The 14,373-nt window shown below is 41.3% G+C and overlaps 1 protein-coding gene across 8 annotated transcripts in view; it reads right to left on the reverse strand.

The window, feature by feature from the left end:
* Positions 1 to 1,441: 1,441 nt before the first annotated feature.
* clip1a (CAP-GLY domain containing linker protein 1a) overlaps positions 1,442 to 14,373 on the reverse strand; it is a 63,138-nt gene continuing 50,206 nt past the window's right edge. For 5 of the 8 annotated variants that reach the window (XM_035736099.2, XM_035736103.2, XM_035736100.2 and 2 more), the window contains 6 exons: positions 7,323 to 7,440; positions 5,249 to 5,399; positions 5,109 to 5,161; positions 4,387 to 4,392; positions 2,708 to 2,835; positions 1,442 to 2,469 (listed from right to left, as the gene is read on the reverse strand). In XM_035736099.2, coding sequence (XP_035591992.1) covers positions 2,238 to 2,469; positions 2,708 to 2,835; positions 4,387 to 4,392; positions 5,109 to 5,161; positions 5,249 to 5,399; positions 7,323 to 7,440 — 688 coding nt within the window. In that variant the 3' untranslated portion in view covers positions 1,442 to 2,237. The remainder of the gene's footprint in view (positions 2,470 to 2,707; positions 2,836 to 4,386; positions 4,393 to 5,108; positions 5,162 to 5,248; positions 5,400 to 7,322; positions 7,441 to 14,373) is intronic. The other 3 variants (XM_035736097.2, XM_052478811.1, XM_035736098.2) reach the window with 3 other exon arrangements.

Here is a 14,373-nt window from a genome sequence, read left to right on the forward strand (position 1 = left end):
CTCGATGGTTGTACAGTCGTTTCAAATAAAACTGTGAAGGACCTCGGCGTTACTCTGGACCCTGATCTCTCTTTTGACGAACATATCAAGACTGTTTCAAGGACAGCTTTTTTCCATCTACGTAACATTGCAAAAATCTGAAACTTTCTGTCCAAAAATGATGCAGAAAAATTATTCCATGTTTTTGTCACTTCTAGGTTAGACTACTGCAATGCTCTACTTTCCGGCTACCTGGATAAAGCATTAAATAAACTTCAGTTAGTGCTAAATATGGCTGCTAGAATCCTGTCTAGAACCAAACAATTTGATCATATTACTCCAGTGCTAGCCTCCCTATACTGGCTTCCTGTTTGGCAAGGGCTGATTTCAAGGTTTTACTGCTAACCTACAAAGCATTACATGGGCTTGCTCCTACCTATCTTTCCGATTTGGTCCTGCTGTACATACCTACACGTACGCTACGGTCACAAGACGCAGGCCTCCTAATTGTCCCTAGAATTTCTAAGCAAACAGCTGGAGGCTGTTGGAATGGTCTGCTTACCCACGTGAGCGATGCAGACTCGGTCTCAACCTTTAAGTCTTTATTGAAGACTCATCTCTTCAGTATGTCCTATGATTGAGTGTAGTCTGGCCCAGGAGTGTGAAGGTGAACGGAAAGGCACCGGAGCAACGAACCACCCTTGCTGTCTCTGCCTGGCCGGTTCCCCTCTCTCCACTGGGATTCTCTCCCTTTAACCCTATTACAGGGGCTGAGTCACTGGCCTACTGGTGCTCTTCCATGCCGTCCCTAGGAGGGGTGTGTCACTTGAGTGGGTTGACTCACTGATGTGGTCTTCCTGTCTGGGGTTATATCTGGAGTATTTCTCCTGTCTTATCTGGTGTCCTGTGTGAATTTAAGTAAGCTCTCTCTAATTCTCTTTCTCTCTCTCGGAGGACCTGAGCCCTAGGACCATGCCTCAGGACTACCTGGCTTGCTGTCCCCAGTCCACCTGGCCGACTACAATTATTTGACAATGTTGGTAATTTATGAACATTTGTACATCTTGGCCATGTTCTGTTATAATCTCCATCTGGCACAGCCAGAAGAGGACTGGCCACCCCTCATAGCCTGATTCCTCTCTAGGGAAATTTTCCTACCCACTGTGCTTCCACACCTGCATTGCTTGCTGTTTGGGGTTTAGGCTGGGTTTCTGTACAGCACTTTGAGATATCAGCTGATGTAAGAAGGGCTATATAAATCAATTTGATTTGATCATGCTGGTGCACAAACTGAATCCCACCGAGATGTGGATTATGTGGTCTCTACTGCAGGACACAAATCTGAAGTGCTTTAGATTAAGGATATGAGGCATCAGGTGGTCTGTCTCACTACGGTAAAATAAGCATTCCTTTCATAGAGAAATTACCCTTATCGTCAAAAGTAAGGTCCTTTCACACAAGCTCCTGCAAAAAACTTTAATTCATCCATAAATTTCATTTGATTTTTGTACAGATATTCAACATTCAAAAAGTTAGGTACAGAAATTCATAAGCAGTATACCATCTGTTTACAATATTTTATTCTCTTAAATGATAATTTAATTAAGAAATGTTCTTGTAAAGGCCACTTAAAAAAGAACCAAGGATTTTAAACAGAGGAGAAATAGAGTGTGTGCAGTCCTTTAGGTTTGTTTAGCAGTTTCAACCTTGACCACGATCCCACTGTCCCAGTCGGCCGAGGTCAGGTCTTTTTTACTGAAAGTCAACCAGTGTTGGGTTTCACTGTTCCAACACGTCCAGGCAGCAGGAGCCAGCCATGCTCCTCTGCATACCTTTCACCACACAATTATCACACAGACAAGGCAACATTTTTCAAAGTATAAAGTATGCTCAAGCTTAAAAAAATAAACTATAGACTCTCATCTTATGCACACTGAAGAGGATAGCAACAAACAAACCGTGGATTTTATTTCAAGACAAGTCCTTTACAATTACCAATTAAAACCTTTTATCACAATACATATGCATTCCTGCCCCTTTTCCCAGCCAGTAAATGATGTGAACATAGTGTGGGTTGGGATAATTACATTTGTTGTTTTGAGAAAACCTTCTCCCATAAGAGCGCTTAGGGACTTGAGCAAGACACTTTCTCCACAGACAAACATGTGGACAAACCCATACAGTAGAGAACTCCATGTGAATTTGATTTATGTGCAAAATTTGAGATTGTGCCAAAGATGGCTCTCGAAGGCTTTAGATTAGAAGGTCTGGTCATCGTTACAGGAGTCAGTCCAGTGGCCAAAGGCCTCACAGATGTCACAATAAGCCCTCTCCTCATCCTTACTGCCGTGGTAGGTGGTGTGGGGTGGGGAGTCCGGCATCTGCATCTGAGTGGGACAGTCTTCTGTATCATGGAGGTCGAAGCAGTCACAAATGTCACAGAAGAGCCTTGGTGGGACCTTCTTTTTGGAGGGGCCTTTGTTAAAACTGCTGAGAAGATGGTGGGAGACATACAGGGTCAGGGTGTGAGCATGTACAGTAAACTAGACAAATGGAAAAGTACTTAACGGGGGAGGGGACAAACTAAGACTGATGAAATAGAAATAATGCTTCATGCTCTGAACTAGTAGCTTCATGAAATTAACAAAACAAAAAAAGCATGAGGTTAGTGTGGGCTTCAACTTGTCTGACTCAGGGTTACAGTTTAAGAGCATCGGAGAAGGCTGACCCGTCATAGTTGTCAAGCTCGCTTGCATTATTCCCATTGAGGGCAGCCTCTGCCATCTTCTCCAGCTTGCCCTTAAGTTCCTCATTCTTCTTCTGCAGGTCCACGATAACCGAGTTCAGGAACTCAATCTGTCCCAGACAAGACGGGATATCACAGACATTGCCACAGTTCAGTAAAAAATAAACGTGACATGTAACTTAGAACTATTGGACACATGAACAACAGGTCATCCAACTGTATACACATCTCATTGAGTGCCAATATCACACAAGTAGTTAGTAAATTCACCCCTTTCCCCAACCCACCATGCATGCTACAAGAACAGTGAACCACAACCTTCACCAATGTGCTTGGCCAGTTCCTATGGGGCGGCAGGGCCTAGTGGTTAGAGTGTTGGACTAGTGTTGGACAAGTTCGAATCCCCGAGCTGACAAGGTACAAATCTGTCATTCTGCCCCCGAACAGGCAGTTAACCCACTGTTCCTAGGCCGTCATTGAAAATAAGAATTTGTTCTTAACTGACTTGCCTAGTGAAATAAAGGTTAAAAAAAAAAAAAAAAAAATGTTGTGAAAACAAACCCACATCCTGGCTTGAGCATGGGAAAGGGTAATGAGAGCGACACTGAACAGTACAACCCTGGATCATCCATCATGAGAAATTGTGGCATCAAGGCATGTCAATTTGCTGGAAAGCATACTCTGATAAATGTCCTGTATGAATAGGATATGAGGTCCTTTTTTTGAATCCCTGAAAGCTATTGTAAATAAATCCTTTGAGGTTTTAGTCCCACAATTGTACATACAACTAAGATGTTTGGTGCAGTATTTCTCAAGTGAAAACATTTGCATAGAAACAAGTAGTCTCTCATTGAATGACAAACAATTGAAGAATGCCTAATGTTGACCAATCACCAACAAAGGGGCATATACGTCAGCTTCAGAACTTCAGCTTGCCTCAAGAAAATAACATAAACGGCAAAAAAAACAAAAAAAATCCTTGCCGAAGACCAAAACGCCACAAAATGTTGTCATAATATACACGGGAGTGTACAAAACACCTGCTCTTTCCATGACACACAATGAACAGGTGAATTCAGGTGAATGCTATAATCCCTTATTGATGTCATCTGTTAAATCCACTTCAAAACGGTGTAGATGAACGATAGGAGACGGGTTAAAGAAGGATTTTTAAGCTTTGAGACAATTAAAACATGGATTCCGCTTGTGTCATTCAAAGAGTGAATGGGAAAGAAAATATTTAAGTGCCTTTGAACAGGGTATGGTAGTAGGTGCCAGGTGCACTGGTTTGAGTGTGTCAAGAACTGCAAAGCTGCTGGGTTTCTCACTCTCAACAGTTTCCTTTGTGAATCAAGAATGGTCCACTACCCAAAGGACATCCGGCCAACTTGACAACTGTGGGAAGCATTCGAGTCAACATGGGCCAGTATCCCTGTGGAACACTTGACACCTCGAGTCCATGCCCCGACGAATTGAGGCTTGAAACGGTTTAGAATGGGAAATATGCGGACGCCTTTAGGAGACGACCAGAAATGTAAATCAACAGGAACATTCAGGAATAATTTTTCAGAACATAGAACAGCACAGACAACAGGAACCGAGGGGAAATCTACAGACAAATAGACATGCATGAGTGGAGCTGATGAAAAACAGTAACAAACCGCTGCCTGATTTCCGGGTAGCATGGCCAACATCAGTGACAGAGGAGGAAGGAGGTAAATGAGGAAGTGGAGATGGAGGAGACAAAACAGATCAAAATTAGAACCCACCTAATAGCAGACAATAGATTCAAGTCATCACTGACAGATGGAAAAATACTAAAACAACCTAAGAGAAAATAGTGGGTAGGCAGCATTACAGCTTCATCACTGTTCAACCTCTGACAAACCTATTCAAAGCCTGTGACAGTGAGTTAAGGGATAAATAGATCTACATGGTAAGCAACTTCAGTGCTCATTATTGTTTTTAGTTAAAGCTGTTTGAGGCATCTCAGCACACCTGTGATAAAACAGCTTCCTAAATCAATTGTCAGAGGTTCTCCAGTGTGTTTAAATAAATTCTGTACACTGCCAGTCATGGACTTTGCAGACATTGACATGAGCAAAATTGCATTCATTTAGAGGGAATTTCCATACCACTGATCTTATGAAAGTTGCCATTGTCATAGTACGCTAAGCAACCACAGCATGTCATATGGCAATAGTATGGAACCGTAACTTAAATTAATGCACAAGTACGACTTAGGTTAGGTACTTCTCACACACAATCTTGCCAAACACACAATGCAACACTGTACATACGAATAAATAACCCACTGAATGACATACCCAAGCGGTCTCTTATTCAGCCATTTTTGCTAAATTGGTCCATTATAAATGTATACCTGGCTTTCTGCAGTCTCCTTGTTCTCCCTTAGTTGATCCAGAGCTGTGTCACCTGAAGGGAAAACATGCATATAAAGCATTCAGTGACAGTGAAGTTCAATCTGTAGACACGAGTTAAGCTTCAACTACCCAGTCATACCTGAGGAGCTGGTAACAGTTTCCTGTCCTCCTGAAAGACTCTTCTCCAGGCTCTGAACATGCTCCTGCAGCTGTGCCTTGTCCTTCTCCAGTAACTGGATAGTAAACTTCAGTGTCTTCGCTATGGCGCTCTCCCCACGCAGCACTGATAACTGCTCAGAGGTAAAAAAGAAAAATACAAATATGTCATATACATTAGACAATGGCTATACAGTTGAAGTCGGAACATTACATACACTTAGCTTGGAGTCCTTAAAACTCGTTTTTCAACCACTCCACAAATGTCTTGTTAACAAACTATAGTTTTGGCAAGTCGGTTAGGACATCTACTTTGTGCATGACACAAGTAATTTTTCCAACAATTGTTTACAAACATATTATTTCACTTATAATTCACTGTATCACAATTCCAGTGGGCCAGAAGTTTACATATACTTAAGTTAAGTTAAACAGCTTGGAAAATCGCAGATAATGATGTCATGGCTTTAGAAGCTTCTGATAGGCTAATTGACATGAGTCAATTGGAGGTGTACCTGTAGATGTATTTCAAGGCCTACCCTCTAACTCTGTGCCTCTTTGCTTGACATCATGGGAAAATCTAAAGAAATCAGCCAAGATCTCAGGAGAAAAAATTATTGACCTCCACAAGTCTATAACTGTTTGGCCATAATGACCATCCTTATGTTTGGAGGAAAAAAGGGGAGGCTTGCAAGTCGAAGAACACCATCTCAACCGTGAAGCACGGGGGTGGCATCATCATGTTGTGGGGGTGCTTTGCTGCAGGAGGGTCTGGTGCACTTCACAAAATAGATGGCATCGTGAGGTAGAAAAATTATGTGGATATATTGAAGCAACATCTCCAGACATCAGTCAGGAAGTTAAAGCTTGGTCGCAAATGGGTTTTCCAAATAGACAATGACCCCAAGCATACTTCCAAAGTTGTGGCAAAATGGCTTAAGGACAACCAAGTCAAGATATTGGAGTGGCCATCACTAAGCCCCAACCTTAATCCTATAGAACATTTTTGGGCAGAACTGAAAAAGTGTGTGTGAGCAAGGAGACCTACAAACCTGACTCAGTTACACCAGCTCTGTCAGGAGGAATGGGCCAAAATTCACCCAACTTATTGTGGAAAGCTTGTGGAAGGCTAACTGAAACATTTGACCCAAGTTAAAACAATTTAAAGGCAATGCTACCAAATACTAATTGAGTGTATGTAAACTTGTGACCCACTGGGAATGTGATGAAATAAAAGCTGAAATAAATAATCCTCTCTACTATTATTCTGACATTTCACATTCTTAAAATAAAGTGGTGATCCTAACTGACCTAAAGACAGGGAATTTTTACTAGGATTAAATGTCAGGAATTGGGGAAAATGTAGTTTAAATGTATTTGGCTAAGGTGTATGTAAACTTCTGACTCCAACTGTATATACACTGAAGAAAAATATAAAACGCAAAATGTAACAACTTAAAAAAAATACTTTGGCCCTAATCTATTCTCTAAAATGATATAGGAGGCAGATTATGGTAGAGAAATGAACATTCAATTATATGGCTCCGCTGGACATTCCTGTAGCCAGCATGCCAATTGAACGCTCCCTCAACACTTGAGACATCTGTGGCATTGTGTGACCACCAAACTGCACATTTTAGAGTGCCTTTTCTTGGCCCCAGCACAAGGTGCAGCTGTGTAATGAACATACTGTTTCATCAGCTTCTTGATATACCACACCTATCAGGTGGATGGATTATCTTGGCAAAAGAGAAATGCTCACTAACAGGGACGTAAACAAATTAGTGCACAGAATTTGAGAGAAATAAGCTTTGTGTGTGTATGGAACATTTTGGGGATCTTTAATTTCAAATATGGGACCAACACAATATTTTTGTGTTTACATTTTTGTTCAGTGTATTATACAAATGCTGAAAAACAATGTACTGAAGTCTTAATGAACTCAAGTTCTAATAAGACTAGTCCAATGCTTTTTGGCTTAGAATTAGTGCCAGGGAGCCTGCCATGAGGCTAGGGAATTAAAATGTTTAGAAATAGGGAAGAGCACCAATTCTTACCTCACTCATCAGGGTCTCCAGCTCCTGATCCTTCTCAGAGATCAAGGCGCTGCTTTTATGGATGGATTTCTGGAGGAAGGCTTTCTCCTCATCTAACTTTTTCTTCATTGTGTTCTCTCTGTCAAAGGCAAAACAGAATTATGATTATAGTCATAAGAGTTTAACCACTCCAAAAGGGAATAGTGAAGCATTGACCATGCATAATCTGAGTGAACTCTAATGTCTACTGGAGTACCACCAGCAGCCGACTGGTTTCTTAAGTTCGGTTAAAAAAGGTGCACCATGAAGAAATCCCTCCGCCATCTCCTGGTTGTAAAAATTCTAATAGTTTGCCTAATTTCAGTTTGTGACAAAACAAGCTAGTGTAGAGAATCATTGAACCATCTAAACAGCTGTGAAATATATTTTCCATAACAAAAAATATTGTATTTTCAGCTGTTTGAAGCTCATGTGCAAAACAAATAAAAGACGAAAAAACTAAACTTAAATGTGAAGCATCTTAATAGTGCACATAGAACAGTTTTACCGCATCTTAGACTTGCTTTCAAGGAGAATGACAGATCTATAACTCACATTTCTATGTGAATTTGGTCGGGTCACCCAAAACGTTGCTGCTTGAAACTCCATATTGATATATACACATAGAATGGTGCTTGTGAAACTTTAAATTCCGAAGCATGGAATAAAAAGGTTTAAAGTCCTCCCACACAGTGACCGTACGTACATCCCAACCAGAAGCCATGGATTACCGGCAACATCTGCACCGAGCTAAAGGCTAGAGCTGCCGCTTTCAAGGAGCAGGACATTAATACGGACGCTTATAAGAAATCCCACCGTGCCCTCAGAATAACCATCAAACAGGCAAAGCATTAATACAATCCTACTACACCGGTTCTAACGCTTGTCGGATGTGGCAGGGCTTGCAAACTGTTACGGACTACAAAGCGAAACCCAGCAGCGAGTTGCTCAGTGACGCGAGCCTATCAGACAGGATAAATGCCTTTTATGCTTGTTTCGAGGCAAACAACACTGAAGCATGCATGAGAGCGTCAGCTGTTCCGGACAACTGTGTGAACACGCTCAAATCGGCTATGGAGAGCAAGACCTTTAAACAGGTCAGCATCCAACAGACCCATTACCAGAACGTGTACTCCGAGCATGCGCGGACCAACTGGCAAGTGTCTTCACTGACATTTTCAACATCTCCCAGAACGAGTCTAATACCTACAAGCAGACCACCATAGTCCCCGTCGGTAGCCATGAAGTGCTTTGAAAGGCTTGTCATGGCTCACATCAAAACACCATGATCCCGGAAACCCTAGACCCACTCCAATTCGCATACCACCTGAACAGATCCACAGATTAAGCAATCGCACTCCACACTGCCCTTTCCCACCTGGACAAAGGGAGCACCTATGTGAAAATGCTGTTCATTGACTACAGTTCAGCGTTCAATACCATAGTGCTCTCAAAGCTCATCACTAAGCTAAGGACTAAACACCTCCCTCTGCAACTGGATCCTGGACTTCCTGAAGGAAGTGCTGATCCTCAACACTGGGGCCCCTCAAGGGCACATGCCTAGTTCCCTCCTGTACTCCCTGTTCACCCAACGACTGCGTTTCCAAGCACGACTCCAACACCCTCATTAAGTTTACTGACATCGACAACGATGAGATGGTCAATAGGAGGTCAGAGACCTGGAAGTGTGGTGCCAGGACAACAACAACCTCTCCCTCAACGTGATCAAGACAAAGAAGATGATCGTGGATTACAGTAAAAGGAAGGCCGAACACGCCTCCATTAACATCACCAGGGCTGTAGTGGAGCGGTTCGAGAGCTTCAAGTTCCTTGGTATCCACATCAACAAACTATCATGGTCTAAACACTCCAAGAAAGTCGTGAAGAGGGCACGACAATGCCTTTTCCCCCTCAGGAGACTGGAAAGATTTGTCATGGGTCCCCAGATCTTCAAAAGATTCTACAGCTGCACCATCGAGAGCATGCTGACCGGTTGCATCCACGCCTGGAATGGCAACTGCTCGGCAAACTGACTAAGGCGCAGCAGCCAGTACATCACTGAGGCCAAGCCTCCTGCCATGCAGGACCTATATACTAGGGGTGTCAGAGGAAGGCCCAAAACATTGTCTAAGATGCAAGTCATAGACTGTTCCCTCTGCTAACGCACAAGTGGTATCGGAGTGCTTGCCGTGCGGTCAAAAAGGCTCCTTAACTTCTCTAGGGTATGTGGGACGCTAGCGTCCCATCTGGCCAACATCCAGTGAGATTGTAGAGCGCCAAATTCAAATACAGAAATACTCATACAAATTCAGAAAACAAAAACATATTTTACATAGGTTTAAAGATTAACTTCTTGTGAATCCAACCACTGTGTCAGATTTAAAAAATAATTTACGGCGAAAGCATACCTTATGATTATTTGAGAACATAGCCCAGTTGACAAATTATTACCAACAGTAACCAGCCTAAATGATCTATAATATTTCAACGTCGTCAATATAAAAGGTAAACAAGAAAGGCACTCTCGGGATTGCGCGTGACACGCCGGGGTCCACTCATTCAGACTGCTCTTACTCCCTCATTTACAAGAATACAAGCCTGAAACAATTTCTAAAGACTGTTGACATCTAGTGGAAGGCATAGGAACTGCAAATTGAGTCCTAGTCAATGGATACTGTAATGGCATTGAATAGAAAACTACAAAACCCAAATAAAAAATAATTCCTCAATGGATTTCTCAGGTTGTTATACTCACAGATATTATTTTAACAGTTTTAGAAATTTGAGTGTTTTCTATCAAATAGTACCATGCATATGCATATCCTAGCTTCTGGGTCTGAGTAACAGGCAGTTTACTTTGGGCACGTTTTTCATCCGAACGTGAAAATACTGCCCCTTAGCCCAAAGAGGTTTTAAGGGCTTGTAAGAAACATTTCACTGTAAGGTTGTATTGTTGCTGTTGTATTCGGCGCATATGACAAATCAAATTTGAAGTGGAGTCTACTGTTTAGCTTGAAAAAAAAATGTTAATACCTCAGAAAGTCTTCATACCCCTTGACTTACTCCACATTTTGTTGTTACAGCCTGAACTCAAAATTGATTATTTTCTCACCCATCTACTCACAATTCCTCATAATGACAGTGATTCTTTCAAAGAAATTTTAGCAAATTTATTGAAAAAGAAATAGAAAATCTCATTGACATAAGTATTCACACCCATTGCCCAGGATACTAAAAAATGAGCTCAGGTGCATATCATTTCCTTTGATCATCATCGAGATGTCACTACAACTTGATTAGTCTACTTGCGGCCAATTCAATTGTTTCGACATGATTTAGAAAGAAACACAACTGTCTATATAAATTGACAGTGCATGTCAGAGCAGAAACTATACACTGAAGTCCGAGGAACTGTCAGTAGATCTCAGAGAGATTAGTGATGAGGCATACAGTGCATTCGGGAATGCATTCAGACCCCTCTACTTTTCGCACATTGATACGTTAGTCTTATTCAAAATGGATTAAAATTGTAAAAAGCTACGCCACCCCCTTGAATTCTGCCAAAAGGCACCTAAACGACTCAAAGACCATGAGAAACAAGATTTTCTGGTCTGATGAAACCAAGATCGAACTCTTTGGCCTGAAAGCCAAGCTTCACGTCTGGAGGAAACCTAGTACCTTCCCATACGGTGAAGCACGGTGGTGGCAGCCACATGCTGTGGGGATGTTTTTCAGCAGCAGGGACTGAGATACTAGTCAGGATCGAGGGGAAAATGAACACTCCCCATCAAACCTGACAGAGCTTGAGAGTATCTGCAGAGAAGAAATGGGAGAAACTCCCCAAATAAAGGTGTGCCAAGCTTGTAGCGTCCTACCCAAGAAGACTGACTGTAAGCTGTAATCGCTGACAAAGATGCTTGAACAAAGTACTGAGTAAAATGTCTGAATACTTATGTGAATGTGACATATATTTGAATAATCAGCTAACATTTCTAAAATCCTGTTTTTGTTTTATGTAGATTGATGAGGGGAAAAACAAATTCATCCATTTTAGAATAAGGCTTTAACGTACGAAAATGTGGAAAAAGTCGAGGGGTCTAAATACTTTCCGAATGCACTGTATATCTGGGAAAGGGAATAAAACAACTTTGAGTGTTGAATGTTTCCAAGAGCAGTCGTTTCCATCATTGGGAAATTGGAACAATATGGAACTACCCAGACTCTGCCTAGAGCTGGTTGTCTGACCAAACTGAACAAATGGGCAAGAATGACCTTGGTCAGGGAGGTGACCAAGAACCCAATGACCACCAGAACTACAGAGATCTTTGGCTGAGATGGGAGAACCTGCCAGAAGGACAGACTGCAGCACTTCACCAATCTGGGCATTATGGGAGAGTGGCCAGACAGAAGACACTCCTAAGAGAAAAGGCACACATTCTTATTTTCAATGACAGTCTAGGAACAGTGGGTTAACTGCCTGTTCAGGGGCAGAACGACAGATTTGTACCTTGTCAGCTCAGGGATTCGAACTTGCAACCTTTCGGTTACTAGTCCAACGCTCTAAACACTAGGCTACCCTGCCGCCCCATAGAGGGAACAATGAATGGAGACAAATACAGGAAAATCGTTGAGGAGAACCTACTTCAGAGTGAAAACAAAGATTTACATTCCAACAGGACAATGACCCCACGCATACAGCCAAAGCAACGCTGGAATGGCTTCAGAACAAGAATGTGAAAGTCGTTGAGTGGCCCAGCCAAAGCCCAGACATGAATCCCATTGAAAATATGTGGGGGTGTGAATACTTGTCAATTAATATTCTTCATTTTCAATACACTTGTGAAAAAACAAACATTTAATCCATTCTGAATTCAGTCTCAAACAACAAAATGTGGGATAAGTCAAGGGGTATAAATCATTTGAAGGCACTGTAAACATACTGTGATGACAAAAAGCAAGTGAATTAGAGGGATTACTCATTGAACAGCAACCTCTCTATGGTAACAGAGTCAAAACATGTTAGAATCACCTTTGGGAGAGATTACAGCTGTGAGTCTTTCTGGGAAAGTCTCTAATAGTTTTCCACACCTGGATTGTGCAACATTTGCCCATTCTTCTCAAGATTCTTCAAGATTTGTCAAATTGGTTGTTGATCATTGCTAGACAACCATTTTCAGATCTTGCCATAGTTTTAACTTAAAATCTGCTTGAAAATCTAACTTGGCCACACAGGAACATTGACTGTCTTCTTGGTAAGCAACTCCAGTGTATATTTGGTCTTGTGTTTTAAGTTATTGTCCTGCTGAAAGGTGAATTAATCTCCCAGTGTCTGGTGGAAAGCAGACAACCAGGTTTTCCTCTAAGATCTCTGTGCGTCGCTCCATTCCGTTTCTTTTTTATCCTGAACATTTAGTCCTTAGCAATTACATGCAGCCATCACTATGCTTGAAAATATGGAGAGTGGTACTAAGTAATGTGTTGTATTAGATTTGCCTCGAACATAAAACGTATTCAGCACAACAAGTTAATGGCTTTGACACATTTTTTGTGGTATTACTTCAGTGCCTTTTTATTGTGTACAGGCTTCCTTTTTACTCTGTCATTTATTTTCACAATGTTGTTGACCCATCCTCAGTTACCCCCATCACAGCCATTAAAAACGAATGGTTTTAAAGTCCGATGACCTCATGGTGAAATCCCTGAGCGGTTTCCTTCCTCTCCGTCAACTGAGTTAGGAAGGACGCCTGTATCTTTGTAGTGATTGGGTGTATTGAATCACAATCCAAAGTGTAATTAGTAACTTCAGCATGCTCAAAAGGGATATTCAATATGCTTTAAATTTGTTTTACCCATATGTACCCTTCTTTGCGAGGCATTCGAAAACCTCCCTGGTCTATGTGGTTGAATCTTTTGTTTGAAATTCACTGCTCGACCTTACAGATAAACTGTATGTGTGGGGTACAGCGACAAAGTAGACGTTCCAAAATCATGTAAACACTATTATTGCACACAAGAGTGAGTCCATGCAACGTAAGCATTTTTTTCATCCTTAACATATTTAGGCACACCATAACAAAGGGGTTGAATACTTATCGACCCAAGACATTTCAGCTTTTCATTTTTAATTAATGTGTAAAAAAAGGCAAAAGAGGATGTTAGCAGACAGTGTAGACAGAGTACAAACATGACATGCCACGTTGATGAACGGAAAAGTGATACAAACATCCATGACAGTAGCGCCCCACCTTGCCAACAGCCATTGAAAGTGCAGGGCGCCAAATTCAAAACAAAAACCTCAAATCAAAATTCCTCAAACATACAAGCATTTTACACCATTTTAAAAGATAAAATTCTCATTAATCCAGCCAGTGTCTGATTTCAAAAAGGCTTTACAGCGAAAGCATCAAACGATTATGTTAGGTCACCACCAAGTCACAGCCATTTTTCCAGCCAAAGAGCACAAATAGAGATAAAATGAATCACTAACCTTTGATGATCTTCATCAAATGACACTCATAGGACTTCATGTTACATAATACATGTATGTTTTGTTAGCTAAAGTTCATATTGATATAAAAACATCTCAGTATACATTGGGCACGTTACATTCAGTAGTTCAAAAACATGCAGTGATTTTGCAGAGAGCCACATCAATTTACAGAAATAATCATCATAAATGTTGATGAAAATACAAGTGTTATACATGGAATTAGAGATAAACCTCACCTTAACGCAACCGCTGTGTCAGATAAAAAAAAAAAAAAAAAAAAAACTTTACAGAAAAAGCAAACCATGCCATAATCTGAGTACAGCGTTCAGACAACAAAGCAGCCAAAACGATATCCACCATATCGTGTAGTCAACATTAGTCAGAAATAGCATTATAAATATTCACTTACCTTTGATGATCTTCATCAGAATGCACTCCCAGGAATCCCAGTTCCACTTAAATGTTTGATTTGTTCGATAAAGTTCATAATTTATGTCCAAATAGCTTCTTTTGTTAGGGCGTTTGGTGAACAAACCCAAACGC

This window comes from Oncorhynchus keta, chromosome 25, assembly GCF_023373465.1.
Source record: "Oncorhynchus keta strain PuntledgeMale-10-30-2019 chromosome 25, Oket_V2, whole genome shotgun sequence".
NCBI classification, from domain to species: domain Eukaryota; kingdom Metazoa; phylum Chordata; class Actinopteri; order Salmoniformes; family Salmonidae; genus Oncorhynchus; species Oncorhynchus keta.